Source organism: Exophiala aquamarina (assembly GCF_000709125.1).
Source record: "Exophiala aquamarina CBS 119918 chromosome Unknown aczIA-supercont1.13, whole genome shotgun sequence".
Lineage (NCBI taxonomy): Eukaryota > Fungi > Ascomycota > Eurotiomycetes > Chaetothyriales > Herpotrichiellaceae > Exophiala > Exophiala aquamarina.
The window spans coordinates 357,719-384,637 of record NW_013550575.1 but is presented as its reverse complement, the minus strand read 5'-3'; the positions used below and the strand labels follow the sequence as shown (position 1 = coordinate 384,637).

At 50.0% G+C, this 26,919-nt stretch overlaps 8 protein-coding genes across 8 annotated transcripts; 3 read left to right on the top strand and 5 right to left on the bottom strand.

The window, feature by feature from the left end:
* Positions 1–767: 767 nt before the first annotated feature.
* On the top strand, positions 768–2,695 carry A1O9_10440 (NADH dehydrogenase; the record flags this gene model as incomplete). Its single annotated transcript, XM_013400601.1, has 3 exons — positions 768–1,149; positions 1,234–2,541; positions 2,622–2,695. The coding sequence occupies 3 exons, from the start codon at positions 768–770 to the stop codon at positions 2,693–2,695; spliced, it is 1,764 nt and encodes a 587-aa protein (XP_013256055.1).
* A 1,216-nt stretch (positions 2,696–3,911) lies between these two features.
* A1O9_10439 (large subunit ribosomal protein L15) lies at positions 3,912–4,911 on the bottom strand (the record flags this gene model as incomplete). The annotated part of the gene is made up of 2 exons (XM_013400600.1): positions 3,912–4,530; positions 4,592–4,911. 2 exons carry the CDS (start codon positions 4,909–4,911, stop codon positions 3,912–3,914), a joined length of 939 nt encoding a protein of 312 aa, XP_013256054.1.
* Positions 4,912–5,331: 420 nt separating this feature from the next.
* On the top strand, positions 5,332–5,925 carry A1O9_10438 (uncharacterized protein; the record flags this gene model as incomplete). The annotated part of the gene is made up of 2 exons (XM_013400599.1): positions 5,332–5,730; positions 5,776–5,925. The coding sequence occupies 2 exons, from the start codon at positions 5,332–5,334 to the stop codon at positions 5,923–5,925; spliced, it is 549 nt and encodes a 182-aa protein (XP_013256053.1).
* Positions 5,926–7,024: 1,099 nt separating this feature from the next.
* A1O9_10437 (uncharacterized protein) lies at positions 7,025–7,865 on the bottom strand (the record flags this gene model as incomplete). The annotated part of the gene is made up of 3 exons (XM_013400598.1): positions 7,025–7,404; positions 7,471–7,538; positions 7,633–7,865. The coding sequence occupies 3 exons, from the start codon at positions 7,863–7,865 to the stop codon at positions 7,025–7,027; spliced, it is 681 nt and encodes a 226-aa protein (XP_013256052.1).
* Positions 7,866–11,151: 3,286 nt separating this feature from the next.
* A1O9_10436 (uncharacterized protein) lies at positions 11,152–13,269 on the top strand (the record flags this gene model as incomplete). Its single annotated transcript, XM_013400597.1, has 2 exons — positions 11,152–11,364; positions 11,425–13,269. 2 exons carry the CDS (start codon positions 11,152–11,154, stop codon positions 13,267–13,269), a joined length of 2,058 nt encoding a protein of 685 aa, XP_013256051.1.
* A 583-nt stretch (positions 13,270–13,852) lies between these two features.
* A1O9_10435 (uncharacterized protein) lies at positions 13,853–16,532 on the bottom strand (the record flags this gene model as incomplete). Its single annotated transcript, XM_013400596.1, has 2 exons — positions 13,853–16,419; positions 16,496–16,532. The coding sequence occupies 2 exons, from the start codon at positions 16,530–16,532 to the stop codon at positions 13,853–13,855; spliced, it is 2,604 nt and encodes an 867-aa protein (XP_013256050.1).
* A 571-nt stretch (positions 16,533–17,103) lies between these two features.
* Positions 17,104–19,181, bottom strand: A1O9_10434 (uncharacterized protein; the record flags this gene model as incomplete). Its single annotated transcript, XM_013400595.1, has 8 exons — positions 17,104–17,440; positions 17,507–17,731; positions 17,779–18,007; positions 18,070–18,137; positions 18,196–18,458; positions 18,512–18,592; positions 18,673–18,774; positions 18,855–19,181. The coding sequence occupies 8 exons, from the start codon at positions 19,179–19,181 to the stop codon at positions 17,104–17,106; spliced, it is 1,632 nt and encodes a 543-aa protein (XP_013256049.1).
* A 5,446-nt stretch (positions 19,182–24,627) lies between these two features.
* Positions 24,628–26,394, bottom strand: A1O9_10433 (uncharacterized protein; the record flags this gene model as incomplete). The annotated part of the gene is made up of 1 exon (XM_013400594.1): positions 24,628–26,394. The coding sequence occupies one exon, from the start codon at positions 26,392–26,394 to the stop codon at positions 24,628–24,630; it is 1,767 nt and encodes a 588-aa protein (XP_013256048.1).
* Between the last annotated feature and the right edge of the window lie 525 nt (positions 26,395–26,919).

The following is a 26,919-nucleotide window of genomic DNA, read 5'->3' as shown; positions in this document are numbered from 1 at the left end:
TATTCGCAGTCAGCTTTTTCTCCCATATGTCCAGCCCGTTTGTCCTTGTCCCGTTCAACTTCCATTCCTCCGTCCATCCACCAACCCGACTTTATCGTTAGCGGGTATCTTGCATTATCTATTAGTGTCTTCACTAGCCGCCACTAGCTCTCGCGCTACGGCATATTATGATACACTAAATATTTAGTGGCGCTTAGTCCTCCCGTGACTCGACGTTCTCCCCCCACTTATTCAGCTCAATCTTCAATCGTCAATCTTCCACTGACAGCGAGCTATTCGTATCTTGCCCTGCGTAATCCCGCCGCCCGCGCCGCCATCAGCTTCGGTATCCTCATTCAAGTACTCCGTACGAGCAACGCTGTAAGGCTTTGCCACCGCTCTTCCCGCTTGTCAGAACCTGTCCACGTCCAAAAGAAGCTTGAATCCAAGTTCCTGAGCTTTTCCCTTCTCCCTTCTGCTCGCCAGACCCACCACTGGCTCCATAAAAAATAAATTCCTCCAGAAAGATCTTTGTTGGCAAAGGCGAAAAAGAAAGCCAGGGTCCCGCTGAGGTTGTGACTCCTGCGACACATACAGACCTATCTCTCCATCTATCTATCTCACTCATCAGAACCTGTCAACATTCAACAATCATTCCTTTTTCCCTCGCCCACCCTCCTCCCACCTCCCACCTCCCAAACCTGCACTCATGATCTCGCCATAAGCTCCTTGTCCCTCCATTTTCCCCTCTTGAGTCTCCTGCCGCCGTCAGCATCATCACAACCACCATGGCGGGCAAGCTCCCCCTCCGGTTGACCACCCTTGCGTCACACCGGTCTACTTCCTGTCTGGCAGCTTCACGTTCAATCTCAACCACGACAACCCTCAAATTCCGACCTTCGACACTGATCTCCAAGCAGCCTACTCTTCTTTCGCAGCCTGCCTTTCAACAATCCTTCCGTCGTGCTTTCGCTGATCAAGCTCCAAAAGTCGAGCTTTCCCCACAACCAAAACCAAAGAAGCAGTTCAGATTCCTCCGCTTCCTGTGGCGCGTGACATACCTGTCTACCGCGGCCTTTCTTGGTTGGATTGGATATAGTATCTATGAATTGCGCAACCCGAATGAACAGTTCGAACCAGATCCGAATAAGAAAACACTCGTTGTACTTGGTATGTAGTATCTGTCGACCATTGCAGAGGCCTCTAGACTCAACTCAAGGGAACACCATGTGCTAATCCAAGGCCCGGCTACAGGTACTGGCTGGGGTGCCGTCTCTCTCTTGAAAAATCTCGACACCGAAAATTACAATGTCATCGTCGTTTCCCCTCGAAATTTCTTCCTCTTCACCCCTCTACTTCCCTCCTGTACAACCGGCACCATCGAGCATCGATCTATTATGGAACCCATCCGAAATATCCTGAGACACAAGAAGGCTACTGTGAAGTTCTATGAAGCTGCTTGCACCAAGATTGACTACGAGAAGAAAATTATCTATGCACAAGACGATTCGGACATCAAGGGAGATTCAATGGAGACACAGATCCCTTTTGATATGCTTGTTGTCGGTGTTGGTGCTGAGAATGCTACATTCGGTATCCCCGGAGTCCGCGAACATGCTTGCTTCTTGAAGGAAGTGGGTGATGCTCAGCGCATTCGGAAACAAATCATGGATTGTGTCGAGACTGCCACATTCAAGGATCAATCTCCCGAAGAGATCAAACGTCTTTTGCATATGGTTGTCGTCGGTGGTGGCCCCACTGGAGTTGAATTCGCCGGCGAGCTCCAGGATTTTTTCCAAGAAGATTTGCTCAAGTGGGTTCCTCAAATTAAAGACGATTTCCACGTTACCCTGGTCGAAGCTCTCCCCAATGTTCTCCCAATGTTCAGCAAGCAATTGATCGAATATACCGAATCTAGCTTCAAGGAAGAACACATTGAGATCCGCACAAAGACCATGGTCAAGAACGTCACCGACAAGTATATCGAAGCCGAAATCAACAACCCGGATGGAACCAAATCTTTGGAGAAAATCCCATACGGCCTCCTCGTCTGGGCTACCGGAAATGCCCTCCGACCCGTAGTCAAGGATCTCATGTCCCAGATCCCCGCACAAGCCAAAGCCCGTCGCGGTCTCGAAGTCAACGAATATCTCGTCGTCAATGGTACCGAGAACATCTGGGCCGTAGGCGACTGCGCCGTCGCCAATTATGCGCCTACCGCACAGGTGGCCGCACAAGAGGGCGCTTTCCTCGCTCGCCTATTCAACACCATGGCCAAGACGGACGCATTCGAGTCTGAACTAAAAGACCTCTCCGCTAAACAGGCCACGGCCAATCCTGACGATCGTAAGGTCATCCTCGCCGAGATCGCCGAGCGTCAGAAACAGCTTCGCCGCGTCAAGCAGATCGGACCTTTCCAATACTCTCACCAGGGATCTCTGGCGTATATCGGCGCCGAAAAGGCGGTCGCCGATGTGAGCTGGTTCAGTGGCAACATCGCTTCCGGTGGTACCATGACCTATCTCTTCTGGAAGAGTGCCTATTTGAGCATGTGCTTCAGCAGTAAGTTTTTTCACCTCTTGCTTTTTAGTCGTCTGTCGAGATGTGCCACCCATACTGACTTGGGATTTCAACATCAACAGCGAGGAACCGCGTGCTAGTCTCGTTCGATTGGGTCAAAGCCAAGTTTTTTGGCCGTGATGTCTCACGAGAGTAGACCTGGTTGATTACAAAGCAACAATGAGAGGAGAAGATGGATGGGCGTGGTGAAGTGAAAAGCTGTGTACATCGTCTGCAACCTGACTTTACAAGAGGGATCCAGCTGTTTTCGACGCGATGCCGTGGCTTGTTTGTGCTTGTTCTTTTGTGTGTATGGTACATGTTTATTCCCATGATGCTGTTTTGTGGATATTTGGATGTCTGTATGTTGCGAACTTGGTTGGACCTCGTTTGCCCCCTTCACCTAGCCTGTCCATGCGCTCGCTGGCGGTGCTCTAGTCTGTTCCCTGGACCCGGGTAATGGACTGTTTCCGAGCTCGCTTCGCAAAGGACCTTGAGCTGGGTTCTCATCTGTCTGGACCTTTCCTTACCTGAAACACCTTTTATATGGATTATCAGCCATACCAGGGAAATAAAAGCAAGGCGATTCGTATACTGCGCCAGCTTCATGGCTGAAGCTGGCCGGTGGTTTGTCTTGCGGCCAGGGTACTTGAGGTCTCTTGGGTAGATCTACAGGAACTCCTGCGAGTACGCACGTCCAGCACACCCGCCGTATCTGTACTGTACTCCGTCCTCTGTACTGTCTAGTCCCACCCGCACCATGGCTGTGTTCATTTCGACCTTCCTTCGCATCGCTGCAACTTTCCTTGTTTCGGCTGCTACCAAGTTCTTTGCTCGTCTCCGTCATCCTGCTGCGTTGACCCAGGCCCTACCTACCTAGCTCAACTAGGTAGATTGGTAGTGGCACTATGAGCACTGCAGTACAAGACCGCATGGCATAGCATACCGCGAAAGTCTCAAACAGAGAGAAACTCCACGCAACACTGGCCCTACCGTGCCATGCCCTGCTCTAATGCGATAAGAGTACAGAGCCGCCGAGATGATATGAACTGCCAGGGCGATAGAGAATCACCCTGCCTCGTAAACGGTTTCGGTGCTTTTGTTCTGAGATGCCTATCCTAGGTGTATGGTACCCTGCTCAGGGTTATATATCCTGGGTACTCTCGTGGGTACGTGCAATGGGGAAAGGTACTGTGTGGAACGTGTATGCAGACAATAGGTATTTTCTTTTCGTCTTGCACCTTGGCCCTTATGAATAGCAGACACTTATATAGAACAAAACCATCTAGCATCTTCACTTCTCTTCTCTATTGGTACAAATGAATGTCGCCACAGCCGCAACTCTGGTCCTCGCACAGCGGTCCCACGCCTGCCTACCATAGCTGATTGGCCGACATGGCGCCAGCTTTCCCGGAGATGCCACGCTTCTTCTTGAGAGCTTGCACTGCCTCGGGCGACAGTACTCGCCTCCAGTACAGGCTTGGGTCCTCGCCTTCTGGCACGGTGTGTGCTAGGTAACCTCTGTTCTTCACGTCACGGTAGTACTCGATGTCCTTTCTGGCCGAGGGGTCTGGTAGGCGGTATTCGAACCCCATGGCCTTGACCCGAGATACAAGTTCCTCCGCTCCGTCCACGGCCAGAGCGGGACGGCCGATACTTGCCTGATCCCATTTCAAGCTGATATAGGGATGCATTTCGCCCGCTCGAACTCGTTTGATTGCCTGTGGTGTGTAGAATCGGGTGGTGACGGTGCCACCGAGAGCTTCGACCGCCTCGATGGCAGTCTGCGATGCTCGCGAGACAACGACGTGGATGGGCTGTTTCAAGCTCGCTGCGCCATTGGCCAGAAGTTTGATTCCGTCTCTGATGCCCCGCACGGCACCGCTTTTCGACAGCTCTCTCAGCGTGATGGGTTTGTCGGCTGCGAGCCGGCCTTGGTCGATCCATTCCTGTATCCGGTCGAGGTTTATGGGTGCCATTTCAACGGAGTGGCTAGAGAGCAGTCAATATCTGTGGTCCCTAAACTGCATTTGCCTGATCGACTTCGACTTACGAATTCTTGAATCCATATTTACCATGAACGATATGTTCGGGTGTTTGACCACCATTGAAACCTTCTGGCACCTTGCCATGCTGTTTCTGACCGTCGGAACCACGACCTGACTTCCCACCGTTGCCTGAGGCAGGACCTCTTCCACGTCGAATCCGTCTGTTATATGCGCCTGGTCGGTCGGAGAGCGAACCTAGGATTGATGCGTTTCGCGATTGGAGGTGGAGGAATGGGAGCAGGAAGGAAGGGATCGGTGATCCGGCGACCGAAATCGCAGTCGAAGCTGTAGGCTGGGAGAGCCGTGGCAAAAGTCGAGGCGGCATTTGGAGAGTACTAAGTACTATACGGATCGTGGTGATGCAGAACAGGACAAAGCCCTGGCTGCCCTGGATCTGGTAGGGGTTTGGCTTTGGCTGCAGTGCGTGTAGCTTCAATGGATTCTGTGCTTGTACGGAGCACATCAGGCTAGAGATACAAAACTTGAAGTTGCACGTGTATGCCAAGGCTGGATGGAGCCAGTGCCCCAAGGGGTACAAGTGCAAAGTCAAACCGGGATGTGACCAGGCTGAGAGCCTTACTCGTCGGCTGAAGCTCACAAGGTGCCTTGGGCACCCATCTTGATACTTCAACTCATTCCGCTGCCAGCCCTTCAGCCTTGAAGAAAAGAGCCATGTTCTTCTTTAACCTTTCGACGACTGCAGATCAGTGTTCTGCACTAGAAAAACTCTTTGTCATATCCAACCATGGCAGAAGTTTTAGGCTTGGTCTCTGGCGTCTTGACCATTGCACAAATCGCTGGGTCTGTAGGCGCCAGTGTTATCAGGCTGAAAACCCTGTGGGATAATGTCAAAATTGTACCTGACAGTATCCAATCGTTGATATTGCAGCTCGAGCTACTGGATCCAATCCACTCAGAGATGGAGAATCAATTTCCTGGGATCCAGACTCTGCTATCTACAGATAGACTGATGATGTTGAGCTTCGAGCATTCACGGAGAGCCATGCGGACCCTTGAACGCTTGGTCGACGACCTCCATCACCAAATATCTTCAACTAAACGGCTCAGAAAGGGCATCGCTAAAGTCAAGGTCACCCCCAAGAAAGAATTGATCCGCACCTCGCTGGGACGGACATTACTCCACGTGAGGAGACATCTAACACTGTGAGATGAAACTAATTGTGTTCAGTACGCATCGCTTGAAGGACACTTCGAAATGCTCCAGGGATTGTGCGAACTTGGGCTAGTCGTTCACGAGACTGATAATGCGGGTAAAATCCCCCTAGATTATCTTACTCGTTATCGAACAGACCCAAGCAAGGCACTGGACATCTACTGATAAATGTTTTCATCGAACAGCGCTTGATGAAGTTGTACAAAACGATTTCCTCCCAAGTTCCATATCTTCTATGCAAAGCGGCCTTTACAAGTTCACTTGGAGAAGCAGAGAGCTAATTGATCTTATATTACCCATTATCACCCAAATTTCTACCAGTTACCAGACAGCCATCGCTGCAAATCCATCACCTGGGAGTTCAGCGGTCCAGGAGTTCTTGTCAAGATTCTGAAACATGACAATGTTGTCTCGCCAACGATGTTTCTTGCTTAAATCCACGGTAGCTCTCAAAGCTCCTCTCACGAGCTTCCCAAGCGTTACTTTCAGGAATACCTCGATTGACTCGATTCTAGCGGCAACTTCACGGATAATCACGGCTTTTCTTCTTGGCGTGAACTCTTGAAGTGTATGTGATTAGGTGTCGAGTAGAAATGTCTGTTTGAAGACATATGCCGAAGGGAATATTGCATTTGGGATTACAGAAGTGATGATAATCCTCTATTCGCCAGCGTACGAGGAATCCAGTGTGATGCAGGGCTGCCACGAAAGCGTTCAGTCTTCCGAAATGCCGTCCTTTGACTCTCAACGGCCACAGTGGTAGGGCTTGATGTAGGGTGTAGACTCATTCACCATCTGTATGGTTGGTCCGGTAAGTGCTATCGATGTTGAGTGCTACATATATGAATAGAATGCCCAGAGATGGGAAATCTGCTCGCGAGTCGCGACCACTCAGAGCTGCTAAGCAATTGTGGCGCTGGCGAGAATGCCTCGGTCAGATCGTCGGAGTTGTGGCACTGACCCTCGGGCGGGTATAGAAATTCTGATGTCAATAGAGACACATACCATTGTTACAATCAGATCGCAGTTATACAACATCACCCCAACATAGTCACTGTACCATCCTATTACTTTGCTTTCATTTCGACGTCAGGCCCCAAAGATCGCTCCTGGGATGGAGATCACGATGACCGGGACAATCGGGCACGATAGAGACGGAACTGAAACGCTTGAGAAGCGGCCGAGTTTTGTGTGGTGCCAGCATGTTCTTGGTTCCGCCCTGAAAACCATGCGTCATCTCGACATACAGCCTGATTTCTCGCATCTACCATTCTAGTCTATGTGGATAGTGTTCGGTCGACACCGTTGCAGAAGAGCCACAATCTCCATTACTATTATGGACTTGTCTCTCCGTGTCGACCAACTCAATGACCGAATCACTGTCTTTTGGCATATCAGCAACAGTGGTGGTGATAGTCATGGTGATGCTTTTGGACTGCGTGATGTGACTGCTCGGATGGCGGGTTGACTTTGTCCTGGCGTGTGAACCCGTATGCGGATAAAGTTGCGAGCTTTCCGTAATACTGCTGCCCAAGATACCAGGCGCAACTCGTCTTAAAAGGAGCTGTATTGCGGGCATACAGGCGCAGATAATGCCAATGTCGACTTCAAGCGTCGACATATAGCTGATGCCAGTATAGTCCCCTACTGATCAGTTAAGCTTCCCTCTTCGTGCTTGTTTGGGATTGTGGGCATATCATTGTGACTCACGTGTGAAATTCCAAGTCTTGCGGAACCTTACAAGACTCGTTAGGCGTGCCACACTGGTCAAGGTCACACTATTGACAGAACATATGTCAGACTGGAGGTTGTTCGCAGAGAATCCTTGGCGGGGCAGCACAATAGAAGGGGGGGGGGGGGGGGGGAACGTACCACAACCCAACGCTAAACATGGCAACGACTTGGGCCTTTTTCTTGCGGGACATGGTCAGCTTGAGGAGGTGAGGAATGGGCAATAAGATGACGAAGATATCGAGTAAGATATTCAAGATACCCGAAATCCAGGCTTGAATGTAGATATTGAGACAGTGGCCCTCCGTTGCACCGCTCCAACCAGTCCAAGTATAAGATATTGGTGTACATTGGAAGATATCAGTAGGAGCCATAGAGCAGAAATAGGCTATGCAAAGCCCCATCGCTACATATGTCATTCTCTTAAACATTGGGTCTCTGAATATTCGGAGATAAAATATGAGGATTGAGACTTTTGTCAAAGACACGTTAAGTTCGTAAAGTGGCTGTCTCGCATAGAACCACTATGTATTAGGGATTAGCAAATGAAATCAGCCAAATGGTTCGGTATTGCCTACCATCATGATGTGGTCGATATTATCGGGTGAAATTGTGAATACGTCTTTTCCAAATCCGAACTTCGTGACTATTATCTCGTAAGCCACTAAGTGTCAAAAAAGGATCGACTCAGACTGACGTAGGTAAGTGGTGGTTAACTCAAATAGCATAGCGATCTATTTACCTATCAGTCAAGAAGACCAAGCGGGACAAGATATAATTGGCATAGATACCGTGACAGCCGCGATTAAGCCATCATCCCAACCGAATGTGGTCTTATACGGCAACATGCGTGTCATCATTCGGAGGAGGACAAATATAAAGGCGATACCGCCGAAGAGGCCAGCAATAATGTTGACTGTCATCGATTGATCACTAAGTGGAATATCGCAGTAGACTGCAGTCGAGTTCAAAGAGACTATGTACCGGTGACTGGGTCAGCATGTCAAGGCCGAATGGAGAAAGGCTGCACTCTCTACCAAAGGTCTGTTTCACACTGCAACTGCTGCCAGCACATGAAGCGACGCCGTTCATGAGAGTGTCACCGTTTTTGCAGAGACAATTCTTGTCGGTTATGGAGCATGACAGCTGCTCGGTCAGCAGTGAAGAGCAGCTGAGCTGTTTAGAATCGATCAGTGTGAACTTGATTAGGGAGGTTCCGCAAGTCACATACAGCACAGTCCGGTAACTGACTCATCAAATCTTGCCCTTGTGCTACCAATGCTAGGGTGATTAACATCAATAGAGCGAAATGAAAATCCATGGCTGAATGAAATAAGACCATGGTTCGCAGTTGATTGGAGGGATCAAGGACAAGTTCATAGTTAAGTGCACACCAACCAAGAGTCGATAGCGAGTTAAGCCTACTCGAGCGGCAGGATAGTGATCGAACGTGAGTTGTTGCTCATGTTGGGTCTGGCAGATATACCCATTTTCTCGTTCTAGTCGGAGTGCATGCCCCTCAAATTAAGGGGGAGCAATAAATGAAATTCGGAGGCGGAGACGGAAAGCCGGAATGTAGGTTACGGAACACTTTCTCATGTACATAGGTGAGTAGGGTTGATGTTTCTGGCTGAAGATTGTGTAAATAGCGTGAACTTTCTCCGAGCATTCTCCCCCAGTCTTGCGCTAGGAGGTGTGCTAACGACAAGCCTTGCTGCACCGTGTGGGTTCTTCCAGCTGGGCTTCGTAAACTTCGAGACTTCCCAAGTCCTCGACGCGCAGGATGGAAAATACTCGACTAAACCAAGACAATAGTTCCTCGACAATTCTTCCAACAATTGATGTCACTATTTCCAGGTTGCCAAGGGTATAACTGATGGAGCCATCGGTGTAAGCTTGCGCCCTTGAAGGCCTAGAAGGAACAGAGTACGTCGACTCGAATTGCAAAGATAACAGCTCCACGGACCACGACGTGAGCCAGTGCATTTGGTGGATCGCCTAGCAAGTCGATCGATCGCTGAAGCAGCCATCTTTGGCACCCTGCATCGACTAGACTTGATCATCGTTAGCTGGTACAGTTGTACTATTAGATGGTCCGCCTTGGCCTTAGTTCTATGGGCGACAGCTTTTTGGAGGTTTCGCCCAGGAGAAGTTTGTGTAAGCTGGATGAGCACTGCTTACTTTGGACATTGGTCCCCTAGCCTCATTAGAGGCTTGGCATCTTCGATGAGATTGTTGATTCTTCAAGGAGAGAATACGAGAATGCTACAGAGTACGGAGCATGTACTGTAGTTCAAATAAGCGAGATGGAGAATCCCCCACTCGAGAGCGTCCCTCGTCACGGGTGCTCCATGCAACACGTGCGGAGTGCGGAAAGATAATACTAGCGGGTGCCTAGCTGCAGCCCTGCGTGACGGGTATGCGGATCGGTACCCGTATAGCAGAGCTGGGGCCAAAGCTGATCACGTGTTGGTGATTGGCGATGCCGCCTATCTGTAGGACGCTCGGGCCTCGTCCAACAGTACCCGTATGTATCCGTACTCCGTATATGATATGGCAGAGCCGTCAGGTGACCCCCATGAGTTCCCAGAGCTTTTGCTTTGCTTAATATAAATGCCAAGCCATTTCTTGGCACTGGCTGAGCCTCCTCCCTCTGGAGCGCCTCCCTCCCGTGACACTCGAGGACCTACATACGGAGTCATTAGGGAGGGGTGGATTTGGAGGCCTCCGGAAACCAAGAATGTGAACTCTCCATGCAAAACGGCGGCCTGCGACTCCGATGCTGGATCGGTGGCTGTTTCCACACACAAATACACTCATTCAGCTACGCTCCTCGGCCAAGCGATTGGGTCTTTCTCTTGGGAATTGCTCCTGAAGAATTTGCGGGCCCGCCGACCATTCTCGAGGAGTCGACAAAATCAATGCGTATGCCTGGAGGACGGGTGTTAGATTAGATGAAATACACCTGCTCACCTGCTCTTCCATGACAACAACGTCGAAGGTGGCATTCTCTATAGCATTCTGTTTCCAGTTCAGTAAACCTAGGGTAGAGGGAACCATATATTATTTAATGTAGCTAGGATTGCCTAAAAGTGACAACCTTCCACGAATTCGCGCTGCGTGGTTCAGTCAAGAAGGGCCGCTTATAGATAGCATCAAATCGAACTAGTTACCGAAATGCCACAGGTTTGATAACCAGGCTTCAATGATGGGAAAGGGAGCAGCGATGCTAAGTTTGTGGGCTACAGGATAAAGGGGTCTCGGTCGGCTCGGCTTCCTGATACGCTATCCGGTCACGTGATACTCACGTGCCCGCGAAGTCTTGGTCAGAAGTAGGCGCGATTGTAGGGGTCGGTGCTTGCCACTTTTGGACGTTGGTCCGCCGCGGCGTCGCCCCCAGATTTTTGTTCAACAACTTGAACGTCCCCCAAGACAATTACTTTCTACCGAATTCTTTGTACAGACTAAACCTCTTCTTGCTCTTCAAGACCCGTCCATTAACACGTCTCTGCCACAACACTTGAGACTCCCAACCGGCTCACCCTCTATGCTTCCTCAACTATAATTGTTGGCTGGCTCCAACCCTCCTCTCCGCGTCCCGTACAACTAGGCACCCTCCATGCCTCGGTGACACCCGAACCACACCCTCCCTAATCCACGATGGGCCCTATAGAACTAAACAAGCGTCGCATCTTCTTTCTGCTGGGCGGCGTCATTGCCTTTTACATCGTCTTCCATGGCTTAACCTTCGGTGGAGAGAGCATCCGAGACGTCGCCGCCCATATCCCCATCCCGGGCCACTTGACACCCACCGAACACAAACCGCCAGTAGACCAGGATTCAGACGATATCTGGGATTTGGGCCCCGATCTTGTCCCCATTGTATCACCTACTCCTAGTTCAAATCCTGCTGACGGTGTCGGCTCCGACAAGGCCGCCTCTTCTGCCCCCGCTGTCCCTCCAATTAATCCCGTATCACCCAATACCCACTTCGATCTACATCCAATTGCCCAGTTGATGCAAGAAGCTGATAAGCAATGGAGAACTTATGAATCTGGAGTGTCGACTACTTTTAGACAAACCGTTGAGAAATATCGCAGTAAATATGGGAGACACCCTCCTCCAGGCTTCAAGGATTGGTACAAGTTCGCCCGCAAGAGAAATGTCTTCAACATTGACGACTTCGAACAAATAATGGACGATCTCAGGCCTTTCTGGTCCGTCAAACCCTCTGAGATCCGTACTCACGCTGCTCATATGTGGGAGAATCCGAATTTCGGTGTTGCAGGCATTCATATTCGCAAAGGCAAGGTTGTCCGGATCGACAATGGAAGCTGGAGATCAGATACAATGGCTAAAGTCATTGAGAAGTTTGTCGAATACTTACCTGACATGGACATAGCCATGAACAGGCTGGATCAACCACGCTTGATTGTTCCCTGGGAGGATATGCAACAAATGCTGAGCAAAGAGTACAAGTCACGAGCCATGCACCCGGAAGTCTTGAATAGCTTTACACCAAACCTTCCAGATCTACTTGACATGACGATCGAGGACAAGGACTTAGACAATTCGACCAGGCTCAGTGAAGACTGGTTCTTCCGTCCAGGGAAACAATACATGGAGATCGCCTCAAAAGCATGTCCTCCCGAATCTCCTGCCCGGTCAAACATGTCCCTTGCTCAAGCAGACCGATTGTATAAAGAACCATCTGCCGGATTAGTCACGAACTTCAATCTTTCCTCAGATCTATGCACCATCGGCCCAACAATCCAGGACAAGCATGGCTTGCTCTTTTCTGCCAGCAGCATTATCGCTTCCCATAAACTGGTTCCTATCTTTGGTGAGTGTAAGGTCAACGTCAATAACGACATTCTTTTCCCGGCCAACATGTACTATCTCCACGATGTTCGATACGACTACAACGCTGAGGAGGATCTCGATTGGAGAGATAAGGCAGACAATATCATCTGGCGTGGTGTCACCTCAGGTGGGGTCCAGACTGATGATAATTGGGCCCGCATGCACAGGCAGCGCCTGGTTCAGCTCTTCAATGGTACACATGTCAAAGAGACCGATACTCGAGCTAAGATTCTCACCCAAAAGAAATTCGAGGTGCCTCAGCAAAACACGACTTATGAGACTTTTGACCAATTCCAACCGGCCCAATTTGCCGACCGACATGGAGATATTGGCTTTGTCGAGTCTTGGGGCTGTGTCCCTAACTGCAGTTTCTATGACACCGTCTTCTCTTGGAAACCACAGGTATCCCTAACTTCGCAATTCAGGTCCAAATACTTGATCGACGTGGATGGTCATTCCTTCTCAGGTCGCTGGCATGCTTTCCTGCAGAGCAAAAGCCTTGGCTTCAAAGCCACAATCTTCCGTGAATGGCACGATAGTCGACTTTTCGCTTGGCGACACTTTGTTCCCGTCGACAATCGTTATGATGATCTGTACGCGTTGATGACATATTTTGTTGGTTACGGAAAACCAAACATGGAGCATGCCCTAGAGGAACAAGATCTCAATCCTCAGGTCTACATAGCGCCTCATGCTAAAGAAGCACAAACACTTGCCAAACAGGGTCGCGAATGGTCAAACAAATCGTTGAGAAGGGAGGATATTGAAGTCTACATGTTTAGACTGCTCCTCGAATACGGTCGGCTCATCGACAACAATCGTGACTATATTGGATATTCCGGTGATGGCAGCGAGCTAGATAAGTTTGATGCTAGTGAAGGGAAGGAAGGACTCTGGGGTATCGCTGGCTGGTAGAGGATAACACATCATGGATAATCGTCAGCAATGTGTTGTTTGCTGAAGCTACCTTCAACGCCATGTGAAATGGAGATGATGTTTCAAAGCACCCTATTGTCAAATGTGCTGAAAGATACCGTCCCCGTGCGCATATTCAACTCGGAAGCATCATCGAACGCGCAAAAAGATATCTGAGATTTCAATCCTATGTGGATAGGACCCTCGAAGCGATTGACTGTTGGGACCGATCACTAATCCAAGCCAGGCTATGGCCAACCCAGAGCCTCGTCACTGGACAAGGTGATTGGAGTGAAGGGGGCATGAAATGCACTGTGAAACATATGCCTTCCTTGATGGCAGAAAGGGGTGGCTTTTGTACAGCAGACCTGGACGAACAAATGTACTGTTTTCAACGGGGTGGAAACGACACAGACTTGTGTCGACGGGCCCAAAACGAGTGGAACATGGTTGGACGATCGGTAGAATCCAAATCATAAACTGGCCCGATCTCTTTTTGTCCATTTCCCAATCTACATAGATACCCATGTATTCATACCACGTTCAAACAACCATACCTTTTGCTCTCCACTCGGAGTCATCATCACCTAGTCCCCATCTTCTTCTTCAACCTCTTCTCGGCCCTCGCATCCTTCTTCAACCTAGCATCCACAATCTTATATCTGCCCTTGACGCCCCTCGGCCGTCCGGCGATCCCCTTATTCCCACCCCTGGCAACTACAACCTTCACCTTCTCCTTTTGCTTGCCTCCCTTCTTCGCCGCCCGCGCCATCATGCGCGCAATCCCGCTTGCCTTATCCTTCTCACTCACGCCCTCATCCTCAAGCAACAGCGCGGACTTCTTCCTCAGCTTCTCGAGTCTTTGCGCCGCCTTGAACTTCTTGCGTCCTTTCGCTTCCCGGACTTTCTTGATCGGTCGGGCGTTCAACGCACGAAGCTTTTCTTTGATGGCCGCGGCGGCCGCGGCTGTTATGGGCCGGTGCGGCTTGGAGTGCGAACCTTCGTCGTCCACGAACCATTCCGGCAGGCCGTCCACGTCCCGGAACGTGTACTTGTTGAAGCTGTCGTCGATGAGGTCGGTGGGGCGGGTTTGCCGCGAGGCGAGCGATTGTGCCAGTGTCATGGCCTCGGCCGTGATGATGTCGATGTCCAGGTGCCCCGAAGGGAGGAGGGGGTCTTCGGGCCGTGCTGGTGTGGTGTTGCCTGCAGAGGGGTCTGTTTGGGATTTAGACGGTGCTGGTTCGGACTCGGGGTCGCTCTCGGACTCGTAGACATTGGGTTTGGATTTGGATTTCTTGGTGAGTCTGGGAAGTTGGGACTGTTGTGTGCCGGTGGAGGTGCTTGATTTCTTAAGAGCCGATTTGAGGGGTTTGCCGTCGGCGGTGGTGGTGATGGCACTGGTGGGTTGAGCGGCGCTCTTCTCCGGCGCAGATTTTGCTTGTGTCTGGTCTGATGACTCGTCGTCCAGTTCAATTGCGCTGTCCTTGTCGTCGTCATCCTCAATCCCGAGGTCTTGAAAGATGTCTTGGTCGAAGAACATAGCTGCCTTGGTTGAGAGTCCTTCACTCTTCGGAAGGTCAGCCATGGTGTAATATCCATCTTCGTTGTCATAATTGGACTCTGCATCAGTGGCATCGCCGCCTTTATCTTGGTCCTCTTCGTCTGACAATCCACCCCATTCATCCGTCTCCTTTTCCTTCCTTGCCTTTTTGGCGCGGGCTTTAGCGTCGGCTTCCTCTCTACGCTGTTGATACGACTCGTACATAGAGTCGAGTTGTCTCTCAAGCTGGTCAGCCTCGTCATCGGAGTCGGCTCCATTGTCTGTTTCGTCATCCGACGGTTCAGACTCGAGATTCTCCACATCCTCCATCCTGCCCGTCGTGATCCTCGTCGCATCTGCGGCTCTATCGGCGGCTTTGATATTGAACATCGACCCTTCGCCATTGGGACCCTGCTGTTCTAAACCAATATCATGTGGTGTCGTCATGTGCATCTGCATCCTGATGGTTTCTTTGCGTTTCTTCTCGTTGTCTTTCCGTCGGTCCTTCCTCCTCGCCTTTGACTCTTGCTCCCGAAGTCTTTGGAGTTCTTCCTGGATTTTGAGTTCCTCGTCCATAGGCTCCACTTCTGCGACTTCTTCTCCTTGCCATTCGGCTTCCTCAGCTTGATCCTCTTTCTTTGCTTTGCTTGACATGCCGAAAATGTCACGTACTTTCAAACGCCACCGCAGAAGTGTTCGGAATTCTTTCTTGCCCAACACTTTTAGATCCTCACAACATTTACGGATTTCCACTGTGGTTTCGGGTAATCTGTCCAAGGTCGCTAAGGCGAGGTCGCCATTGTCCTTCTGCTCGAAACTCAGCTTATTCACTGTTCCCAAGATGGCAATCGGATCCGTGGTGTGGATGAATTCGCTGACGGCAATTTCTTTATGCTGCGTGTATTCCCCTTCTTCGTACCCTTCTCGCTTCCTCTTCTTTTTTTCCGGGTTGAATACTTTTGCTTCGTTGTTCGGCGTTGGCGCCAGCACTTCGGCAAACACGTGTTTTGGGTCGAGGAATTTAGGATCCAGTCTCTTTGGGGCTTTGTAGCCTCTGCAGACGACAAAGATTTCCGCCGAGACATTTCTGGAAGAAGGTGGTTTTGTTGCTTCCACGGATGTAAATAACTGCTTGAACACCCAAAGGAGGGCGTTGTAGTCCTTGGACCGGAAAACCTTTGTGACGAATGTTCCTCCCTCTTTCAAGAATTCTGTAGCCAATTTCATAGACTGTAGGACGAGCTCGGCTTGTGAGAACGCATCCTGCACCCAGGCCACACCGACATTGGGTGCACCATCGTGAAGGACGGTATCAGCTTTCAAGTGTTTGATGTGCTGTCTGATTGTGGCTCGGCATTTATCGGTCGTGATGTCGCTCTGGAAGGAAATAACCCTCGGTATCGGCTTGATGGGCGCTAAGTCAACGCCGATGATCAAACTGCTTGGTGGCATTGTCTCTGCTGCAACCTGACACCATGAACCTGGAGCAGCGCAGAGATCCAGCACGACCCGACTCTTCTCGAGGAAACCATATTTCTTATTCAATTGGATTAGCTTGAAGGCGGCTCGGGCTCGGTATCCTTTCTCCTTCGCGAGTTTATACCATTTATCTATGAGAAGTCAGTCAATTGATTAGGTATGATTCCTTGGAGGGAAACGACGTCGTGGCGGGGAAGCACTACGTACCTAGACGGCCTTTACCATGTTTCTTCTGAATCGCCATAGTTGGCAGAAAAGACTAGTACGCCTCAATTCCTCGGCAGAATAACTCAAAGGGTGCACCAAGTAGACCAACTGGGGACATTCTCTTCAGTGCCAAAAGACCCGAGAAAAGTTGAAGCCGTTTGGAGAAAATTCATGCCAAGATTTCGGTTCGGTTAAACTACGGGAGAAGGACGAGGCCACGCCGCCCTGAGTTCATTCCCGCCAAGGCGCTATCCCTTAAGGTCGTGTGATTCTATACTCGTAATTAGTTAAAGTCGGTTAAGCGTCTCCCTAAGTTCATTAAGAGAATGGCCGCTTTATAGCCGACCTCGAAAAGGAGATCGCGCCTGACTATATGATCACCTTCCCTCAAAGACTGGGGAGTAGATCAGCAATATTGGGATATGTGAGATGGAACCGCTGACACAAATCACCTCCTCCAGAATATCGGAACACCTGGATTACAAATGTCGTGGGCTCTTATCGGGCCATCAACGCCTTTCTACCCACCCTCCGGTTTCGACAAACAAACCCAGATCACTCTCCCTGGGCACCTCGTCCTGACCCCCTTGTGAGATGCCTTCAGTACTTCAGGCTCTACTCTTCTCGCCCGCATGGATATCGACATCATCCAACAAAGCCTCATTCCTCTTTGCGGCCTCAATTCTCTTTCTCTTAAGCCTGCGCGTCTCCACATCAACGCGGTAAGTGAACCGCCAAGTAATTATGTTCATGATGATCGCCATACCAATGAACCCCATTGCAATTCCAAAGGAGGTGGCATACTTGGGTGCAAATCTTGAATTGAAGAGATGGGCACCGATTGCGCCACCAATCTGCCCGTAGCTGTTGGCGAAGGAAATGGCAAATGCGGATCCTGTGGCACCTTCGGTGGTCTGGACTCGCCAGGGCCACATCATCGTATACCTAGAGTCAATCATCAATCAAACACGTCTTTGACGTGGTAATAGACGGTGATCATAGAAAGCTTACCAAGCTGTTGATAGTCCTCCCGCAAGAATAGTGGCAGCATACACACCGCCAGTGTTTGGGAATGTGTAGAGGACGACATAACATGCTTCAATGACAATCATGAAACCCAGTGGGATTAGAGGCTGTGGAATTCGACCCGTGTTGGCAAATATGCCGAAAATGATGGTGAACGCCACTGCGAAGAAAGCCGAAGGAATGTTCAGGAGTTGAGCTTGGCCGATCGACCTGGGCTCATTAGCCTCTCAACAGTGCATGTTCCCATTGACACTCACGTGAATCCCAGGTTCGCGATCACAGTGGGCTGGTAGAACGACAAGCCGGTTGTGCCAATGGTATAGAACGCCCAGCACAGTAGGAATAGCCAGAGTTTTTTGTCTTTCAGAGTAGCAAGAAATTCCTGCCAGTTGAAGTCATCTTCAGAGGATCTAGGTGCGTTTATTGGTAGCCTAGCTGTGATAAATGCTTTTTCCTTGTCACTTAACCAGGATGCTGTGGCGGCAACTAGCATTAATGTCAGTGGCGAGCCAGAAAGCAGTCATGACGGAAATCCACAAATAACCTACAGTCTGGTAGGAATAGAAGCACTGCAATCCCCAAGAGGATGGTGAATATCCCCTCGCTCAGGATAAGCCTGTCCAACATCATCAGTTTATTGTAGCAAACTGTGCACGAGAATTGCGTTATATTACCATTTCCATCCAGATAAGCCCCCTGCAGTAACTCCATTGAACGCAAATGCCAGAACACCGCTTATCACGGTACTGAAGTTGCCTAGAAGCGTTACAAGCACGATTCGTGGGGCCAATTCATCAGGCCTATACCAATAACACAAGTGCAGCATTGTACCAGGCCACAGTCCAGCTTCCAGGAGACCCAGGAATGCTCGAACCACGTAGAGACCCTGGCGATTCTTCAGTGCCGCGTGGCAACAAAGCACTATGCCCCAGGATATCTGAGCCTGGTTAACTAGATAGGGGGTTAGAGGGATCGATGAAGAACTTTTACCATTATTCGAGCCTGGAATCTGGATGGACTCATCCATTTAACGATAAGGTTGGAAGGCGCTTCTGCCAGGATGTATGGGATCTATATCCTTATTGGCTTTGATCAAGTGCACAACTAACGACGCCCACCACTGAATATCATTCAACGAGTGTTGCACTTACATAGTATGATGTAACGACCCAATTGTATTGGTTGGCCGTCATGCTTAGTTCTGTCATGATGTTTCTTGGTGTTCCCATATCCATGATTCGTGCGTTGGAGACCTTTCATACTATTTAGCACTATTGATAGATCGTCCAAACACCAAAGTAGCGGTAAGTTTTGGTAGAGACATTTGACCTACATTGATGGCATCGACGCTTTTAACCATGTACATAATCGATAGAAGTGGGATAAGATGCCAGTCAATACGCCTGAGCAGCTTCTTTTCTTCCACACTACTCAACACAGCTCGAGCACGCATAAGAGCGGCATCGTAGCCGACAATCTGGCGTTTCTCATCCTCCTGGGCTGGCAATAGTTCATCCTTACGGGCCGCAAAGTGAAGTTCCTCTGATGAACTCTCTGAGGGGAACTCAACGACAGGAGAGATGCGACTCTTCTCTGGGTCTTTGCCGTTCGATCCCAGCCCTGCACCCTCAGGCTTCGACGCTACTGGCGTAGAACTCATGGTCGCATGAATACAGATAGGCACTCGAAGAACAAGGCCAGAGAGAGTGCTGGAAACTAAATACACTCCTGTTCCGAAGCAAGAACATTGCGTCGTTAAGAATCAGGAGTTAGCTTCTTCCTATTTATCAGAAGATACAGGCGACGGAGTTGTCCTCGTTTCTCAAACATCTTATCGGCATATACTTGTCAGTATATCTATCGCTTGAATTCGAGCCAACTATTGGTGTAGTCTGTTGATCGGCGTGCAAGGTGACTAGATGCTGATTGGTTCAGAATGCATTCGAGAGAAAGAATCCTGGAGTGTGGTGAGTTGGGCTTTTGATAGCGAATTTGAAGTTTGCAGATAGCCGAGGCTAGACACTCCATCACTGCCATTTAGAAAACGCAATGTGATTTCCAATTGTTGGCAGTTGCAATGCCTTTTGTCCCTGAATCTAAAGGATCAGCTAGACTCGCGACAATGGCCCCTGTTCCTTAAGCTTAAGGCAAGTCTCAAATTTCGTGTCAATGTATCGTTGCGTGATTCGTAGATGCACTTGGAGAAATTTAATTACCGTTCCAAGGGAATTGGCCATTTCCCAATACTGGTGTTGATGTGAGGCCAAGCATTTGAGCAAGCGAAACCATTCATTACTTTCTGATAAGGAATAATGCCAAGAAGATGTAGTTCACACATGATGCAGCATAGACTCGATAAATCCTGCGAGCTACATCTTAAGAGTGGAGAGAGATAGCAAGGATAGTTGACGGAGTCGGCCACTTCAGAAGTGGCCAGCATCATTTGTGCTTGTTCCGACACCCGTGCGATAGCTTCACAGCTTTATCTTTCTTTCCAAACTTGACTTCTCGTAGTGGTGAAGCTCGTTGAATTATACGTCAGGTGCTATTGATTTTTGCTAAGTATGACCTGGGTGTGTAAAACACAATTGCTTGCGATATGCCGCAATACCTGATATTCTGATACGAAGACGAAACTAGTGGACAAATGTAATGAATGGACATGGGCAAATCGACTCCAGTAATCGTCATCGGGCGTTCAGCATGCGGCGATACCATTGTCAGCATACCGCGAAACGGCACTAGGCCAGATAAAAACCTGGAGATGGCTCTCGTGCAGCAGCGCGACTGTGTTCAAAACAGTGAACAAAAAGTTTCATCCCAGTGGACGGAGAGTCTTGGACCTCCTTTTCTGATAGCCTTGCGCAACAACCTTATGCTTGGCATATCCCGGCCGGAGCAATGGTGGGGCCTCTCGGACACGTCCAGCCACTAAGGACAGTCGTGCTACGAGATATTATGGCACAAAGCCAAAGGGTGGCCACGCACAAGTTCTTTAGGGTTTACGAAACTCTATACCCCGTACGCTGAGCCATCGCGAGGCCCAAGGCACATCCTCGAAATCGAAGTGTAGGGATGCTGGGCGTCATTCATGGGCTATGCGAACTCAGCTGAGGCAGTACTCTGGGAAATCAATTGAAGCCCCCACTGGCTTGCGATGAATGCCAATCCCTGGAGAAATGAAGTACCTAGTTAGCTAGGCATTGTCATTAGAAGCCCTGTATCCCATCGCAAAGATCGTCACGGTTTTGTCAGAGTACTCAGGGCGAGTGGTTATGCAGATCTCGACAAAAAGAATGGTGCCTGGGCACCCGAAGGTGCGGTTGACGGACCGACCAGCATCTTTGGAGGATGCCATGCTTTTCCAGTTGATACCTCGTATCCATAGGTCCCCATACCTTGACGACCTAAAAGGCATGAGGACCTAAAATTCTCCAACATTTTGCTTCAACGTAAGTAGCCTTTAGCGTTCTGCACGCCTAATCTTCTTGTCCATTATTCTCCATCTAACACAGGGCACACTCACCTAGAACGCAGCATTGCAAAAGCATAGATCGCTGAACTAAGTCTGAACGCTTTGAATCCATTGTTTTAAAAACGCACCAAACGGAACGCACACTTCACCGCAACACCAAGTTCATCCGAAATGGAATTCTGGAATTGGGTTGGGAGATGTGCCAACGCAAATCCTGGCCTTGTCATCTCCCGAATTTTGATATGGGTGGCGTTAACGTTGTAGAGCTTTCATAGTGAGCACCAATGTCAGGAACAGCTGGAGAGGGAGAGATCTGAACTTCTTCGCGAAGCAACGAGATGCCTGCAAACAATCATAGATTTCCAGCAATACCTCGATGACAAACGCCATGCGAAGCAACATCGTGAACAAGCACGACAGAGCGGTCTCAGTCACGGAGCAAACACTGGTATACAATATCGACGTCCTTCATGGGACCTGCAAAGATTGAACAACTTGATCTTGGATTATGAACATGTTAAGAGAGAAATTGCAGCACACGGTGCACATACCGAAAGTCAACTCGGTCAACTTGACCCACGGACTGCCTGGGACCTCACTCGCCCAGAAGTCGAATTGGTAGTCGCTGCAGCACGCAAGGAGCAGGCCTTACAGGAAACGGAGGAAATGAGGACGTGGAGTACAATCCTGCATAGAGCAAAAGAAGCCCACCATCAACTATGAACTCTGCATTGATTGTATTCACATGTTCGAAGACCAAAGACTTTGACGGCCTTTACAGCCTTGAAACTGTACAAATCGCCTTATTCAATATGCAGCAGAAGCGGTCTTCGACAAACTGATACATCCTATCATGGCGGGGGGATGTTAGCCTTGTTTAAATGGAAGAAGGGGATACCCAAGTATGGCCCGTCATCCAGGCGTTCGATTAGCGCTACTTTATTGTAAGGTTCTTGTTTTGAAACCAGTGGAGGCAGGGTAGCCTTTTCAAGTACCAATACTGGAGTGTACAGACATAAATATCTGTAGATAAGCACACAACTGACTCAAGCTCAATGTAGGCTCCTGTGAGCATGATCTCAGGGCAGAAAAGATTTCTGTTGATAGTTGGGGAAAGATGCTGATATTGAGGGGTTCAACAAATACGAGATATTCCACCGCAGAATGGTAAGCTTGGGGATGAGGAAGGCATGCGTACTCTTCAGATCCAGACTCTGTCCATATTTCTTCAGATTGAAGTCTCTGGGCTGCACGCCCTTGGCGAATTTCTCCATTTCAGCTAGCCAAACCTCGCAAAATGGTTTAACAATCTTTAAAAATACTTCCTTGCTAGGTCGCTACATCTTGCGGAAGTACCGGCCATGTCTTGTGATGATCTCTTGGTCATACCTGCACACAAAGCTTGTTTTGTGTAGTCTGCGGGCCAGCAAAGGCTGAAAGACCTTACGCCACCCATCAAGAACAGATACGTTGGATCGACATTGGTCGTGATCCATCGCCTTTCATTCACGAACAAACTTGACGTTATCGCAAAGTTGCTGGGCGCATTTGGTTAGATGCAAGAGTTGATCGAACGCAAGACACTAAAGGGTGGTTCGACCATGGAAAGGATGGTATTTTCGGTGAATCGAGTGAGTTCGCATTTCGGAACCACAAACACAGGCACGTTTTTATTCTTCCACGACAAACATTTGGCTCAATTGGCATCGACCATAAGGCCCAAAGGTGCTCATCTCCAGTCATTTGCTAACACCTAAAGAGAGCTTGCAAGGGGAAGATCTTGCGGTCGCAGCGCAGAGTGATGCTGGTATTGGTGACACAGCCTCGACCTTAAGGCTACCTAAAGTATGTCGCACGGTTCAGCGTCCGCCGAATGGGATTTGGTAATAATACTTCTTGATTGAACACGAAGGTCCTCGATAATTTATCGTCAGTACGGTGCGAGGCTGAGTCAGGCATTGTAACACACCTGTGACTGGGCACAGCGCATTGCTGGGCATGCCTGTGCTATAAATAAGCTAAGCCTAAAGTAGCATGGGCGGGTAATCCTGTCAGCGGCGCATCACAGACACCACGTGATCGCACGTGCAACAAATCTTGGCGCCCGCAGCCCACAATCAGAAATCCATCCATCCTAATCTCGAGGAACCGCAGCCGCGACTTCTCTTCCAGACAATCACGCCTCAAGTTTCGTGCTCGACGACTAGGTGAGCACGGCTTCCCTCCTCTCTCCACACTTTTGCGCCCTCCTGTGATCGAAGAGAGAACGATTCCACAAGATTGTCAGACTAACTTCGCCTATCGCACGCAGTTCGATCTCAAATTTGCCTCGAAACTTTTCGACAAACACTGCAATCATGTCTCACGAGAGCGTCTGGTACTCGCGACCCCGCACATACGGCAAGGGATCTCGATCCTGGTACGTTTTACTTCTGCCTCGCAGCCTGCACATACTGGGTTTCTGGTTGCACTATACAATATTAGAACTTTGGGTAGAGGCATGCACTAGATAGAGCCTAAGAGGAGGACCGCTACAAATATTTCCTATAAAGGCGAAAAGAGCAAAAGCTAACAAGAAAACTCATTCTACAGCCGTGTCTGCACCCATCAAGCTGGTCTGATCCGCAAATATGGCCTCAACATCTGCCGTCAATGCTTCCGTGAAAAGAGCCAGGACATCGGTTTCATCAAGGTATGGCCACATAACTCCAGCCCTTTCCCAATATAACGAAAGCTCGTCGAAAACCCGCCAATGCCGAACATTCGTCTCAAAGGCAAGATATTTGGGATTTGAAAGCTGACACTGTCTTTTCTTTCGCACCATTTAGCACCGGTAAACTGTCAATGCAGCGAAGCGACGTTCAAACGATGAGAGCCGAAGGGGATGAGACCAGTTAGGAAGAGTATGTTTATTTGCAAGGCCAGGGGGACGAAGAACATGCAACGAACAAGCATCGCAAGAAGGGACCGACGTACACATCGCAATGTTGGGAACCGACTCGAGCAGCCATGGGGGCGGGATAGATGTGGTGTTTCTGAGTGGAGGAAATCAGTATCTTCACGCTCTTCGAGCGGTGATCCGAATCGACTCCACCGCCGATGCCAGTCAGTGGTTGATCAAAATCTTCTTTAGACCGGGGGGCTTCGGGCGCAGTTCTTCAGCCAAAAAGAAACACGAATCCCAGGATTTTTCACAACTTTCAAATCAAAAAATTTCTCTTCGCTTCCTATTCCAATTTTCTAGAATGTTGTGAAATTGACACTTGAACAGAGATCAGCCCCAGCTAGAATGATGGTGATAATATCCCACTAAGCACGGGACACAATACGCGGTCGTGTCCATATGGGTTGATGGCCCGGCTGGGATAGACAAGAACTCTGACAGTGATTCAGCGTGTCTGCGCCAGTGCCATGAATGCAAGCCGTGCAACTAACTGGTGTACATGATCGGTGATCAGGGACGTCTACTCCGATGCTATAATACCCAGCCGTAAAATAATGCCAGCCACGGTTTGGAAGATACATGTGATGTAGTCCATCTCAACATCACCGACACAGGATCTCAGAGACAGCCGGTAGCGTATGGCTATTGCCTCTCTCAAGGTGTCTCCCAAACCTCAAATCCTCGTCATCAAGCCAGGGCCTGGTCATCACCGTGAACGCCATTAACGACCGGGACCGCGACCGGCGGCAGGCTGCCGAGCTCACAGATGACCAGATCTAGGAATTGCGCCGGCGTGACATCATACATGAGATTGAGCAGGTACAGGCCTGCTTGGTCCTTCCAGCCCTCGAGACCGTTGCCGCCGGCTGGATTCTTCTCGTCCGAGTCATCTCCCGTGTTGCCGTCGTCTCGATCTTTCGCGCCTCCTACGTGTTTCTTACCGCTGCCTCCTTTACCACCAGAGGAAGCATTTGCAGGGCCGGGAGGAGGTCCAATTGAAGACAAGATTTCAGGCTGGGCGACCTCAACCAGTGCATCTGGATCACCGACTTCATTCATGACGATGCTGTCGAGGGCGGCCTTGGAGGCGAACTTGACAGTTTCACACAGCACGATCACCGGCACGGAACGGGATTTGTTCTTGGAGGACTCCTTGGCCATCATCGCAACCATGGCGGATCCGGAGCGAGAGAACAGCGAGCCGTTTCCTAGCATCGCGCTCGCGCCGAGGAAGCATTTCGTCACGGAGTCTTGGTCGACGACGTCGGCGATGGCGCTGAGAAGAGTGTATCGGACCTTTAGCCCTGCGCGGACAAGGCTTCGCGCGTGGTTCTTACCCTCGAACATGGGTCTAGAGTCGACAACGATCACTTTGAATTGCTTTCCCTGGCGATGTGCCGCGATCAGCGTCTTTTCCACGACGCTGCTCTTTGCATATGTCAGAATAACATCACCGTCCTCGATACGGGCGGTCGCTTCTCGTGCGATGACTTCGTCGGCTAGAGTTATGCGCTCCCGAATAAACATATCAATGGCCTGGCAGAGATCTTGCTTGGCCTCACTGTCGGTCAAGTCGACTGGCTGTGTCGAGATGAGGTTCTTGAGCCATCGGATACTGTTGCCCTGGCTCATGGAAAGAGGTCGTGCGTTGCGGAGATAGGCGATTTGGTGGTTGAGATGGGTAAGAAGATGGCGAGACAAGGCCACGCCAGGGGGAGTGCTATATCCTTGAATGACCTTCTTGAAGGCGAGTAATGTTGCGACACAGCGAGCGTTCCCTCCACATATTACGTAGTCGCGTAGCTGAAGACCCAAAGACAGAACTGCGGGATGGATCTCACGTCCTGCACCCGCCAGACTTGCTTTCTTCTCCTTTGGATAGAGATGACTGAACATGGGGACGCGCTTGGGATCCTTGTGTTTCTCCTTTTCGGGCGCTGCAGACGCCTGAGCCTGTTGCTGCTGCTGTTGCTGAAGCCCTCCGCGGATGGGTAGGCTCTTTCCACTCGAAGACAAAGTTCTCTTATGATGAGAGCCACCGTCACTCTCCCTCTTGGTCGTCGAGGGTCGTCTGTGAGCCTCGGATTTTGATGCCGTGGGTGGAGCCAGAGCTTCGGCACCCTTTTCTGCAACCTTGTCTGCACGCCTGGCCGCCTTCTCGGCCGCCTTCTGTTTCTTTAGTTGTGCGCCGGTCAATTTCACACCAGCACCTGCTTCAGCGATATCCTGAGCGATGGAGCTTCGTGGGGCGGCTTCCGGTCTCGAGTCGGGATTGTTCTTCTTCGAGCCTTGGGGTACTGCAGCAGCAGTCCCATTTGCTCTCTTGGATTGTTCAGATTGAGTGGCTCCATTGATAAGAGATGAGTCGGCGGCTGAGGGCATCTTGAACGCCGCAGCCGTGGGATTGAGGGGAGCGGCTCCAGCACCAGGGCTGGAAGGCTGGGGAACAACCATTGCTGGCTTTGCGTCTGACCAATGTTCGCAGGCAGTGTTCAGCTGTTTATCGCAAGAGGTTGATTGAGTGAGGTTGCTGGGTCTGGCGGTTCTGGTTGAACTGTTATTGAAACTGAGTCATGGCCGCACAGCCAGTCCAAGGGTCTCCAACTTTTGTTCGATGTTCGAGTTGACCAAATCGGAAACTTTGTCATACACACCGTCGCCAAGGCCAGACTACCCGTAAACGAAATAGCGCCGAATCCAAGTTGGATATGAGGGATAGGTCCAGCACTCCGTACTCCCCCGGGGAGAACCGAGATGTTCTTAGTATGAAGCCTCTGCAGAGACATCCTTCAGCATCGCCCGAAAGTTCCAATCTTAGACTTCTCGATACCGTATTTATCTGTGACTGAAAACTATCGAACTGTTAATTATCCGGACTACACGCCTGTTTGATGCTGCCCTTGGCCCTGGCATTGAATACCCAACCTGCAACTCCAGGAAACGCCTTGCTTGCTATCTGAGAACCTACCTTAACCAAAC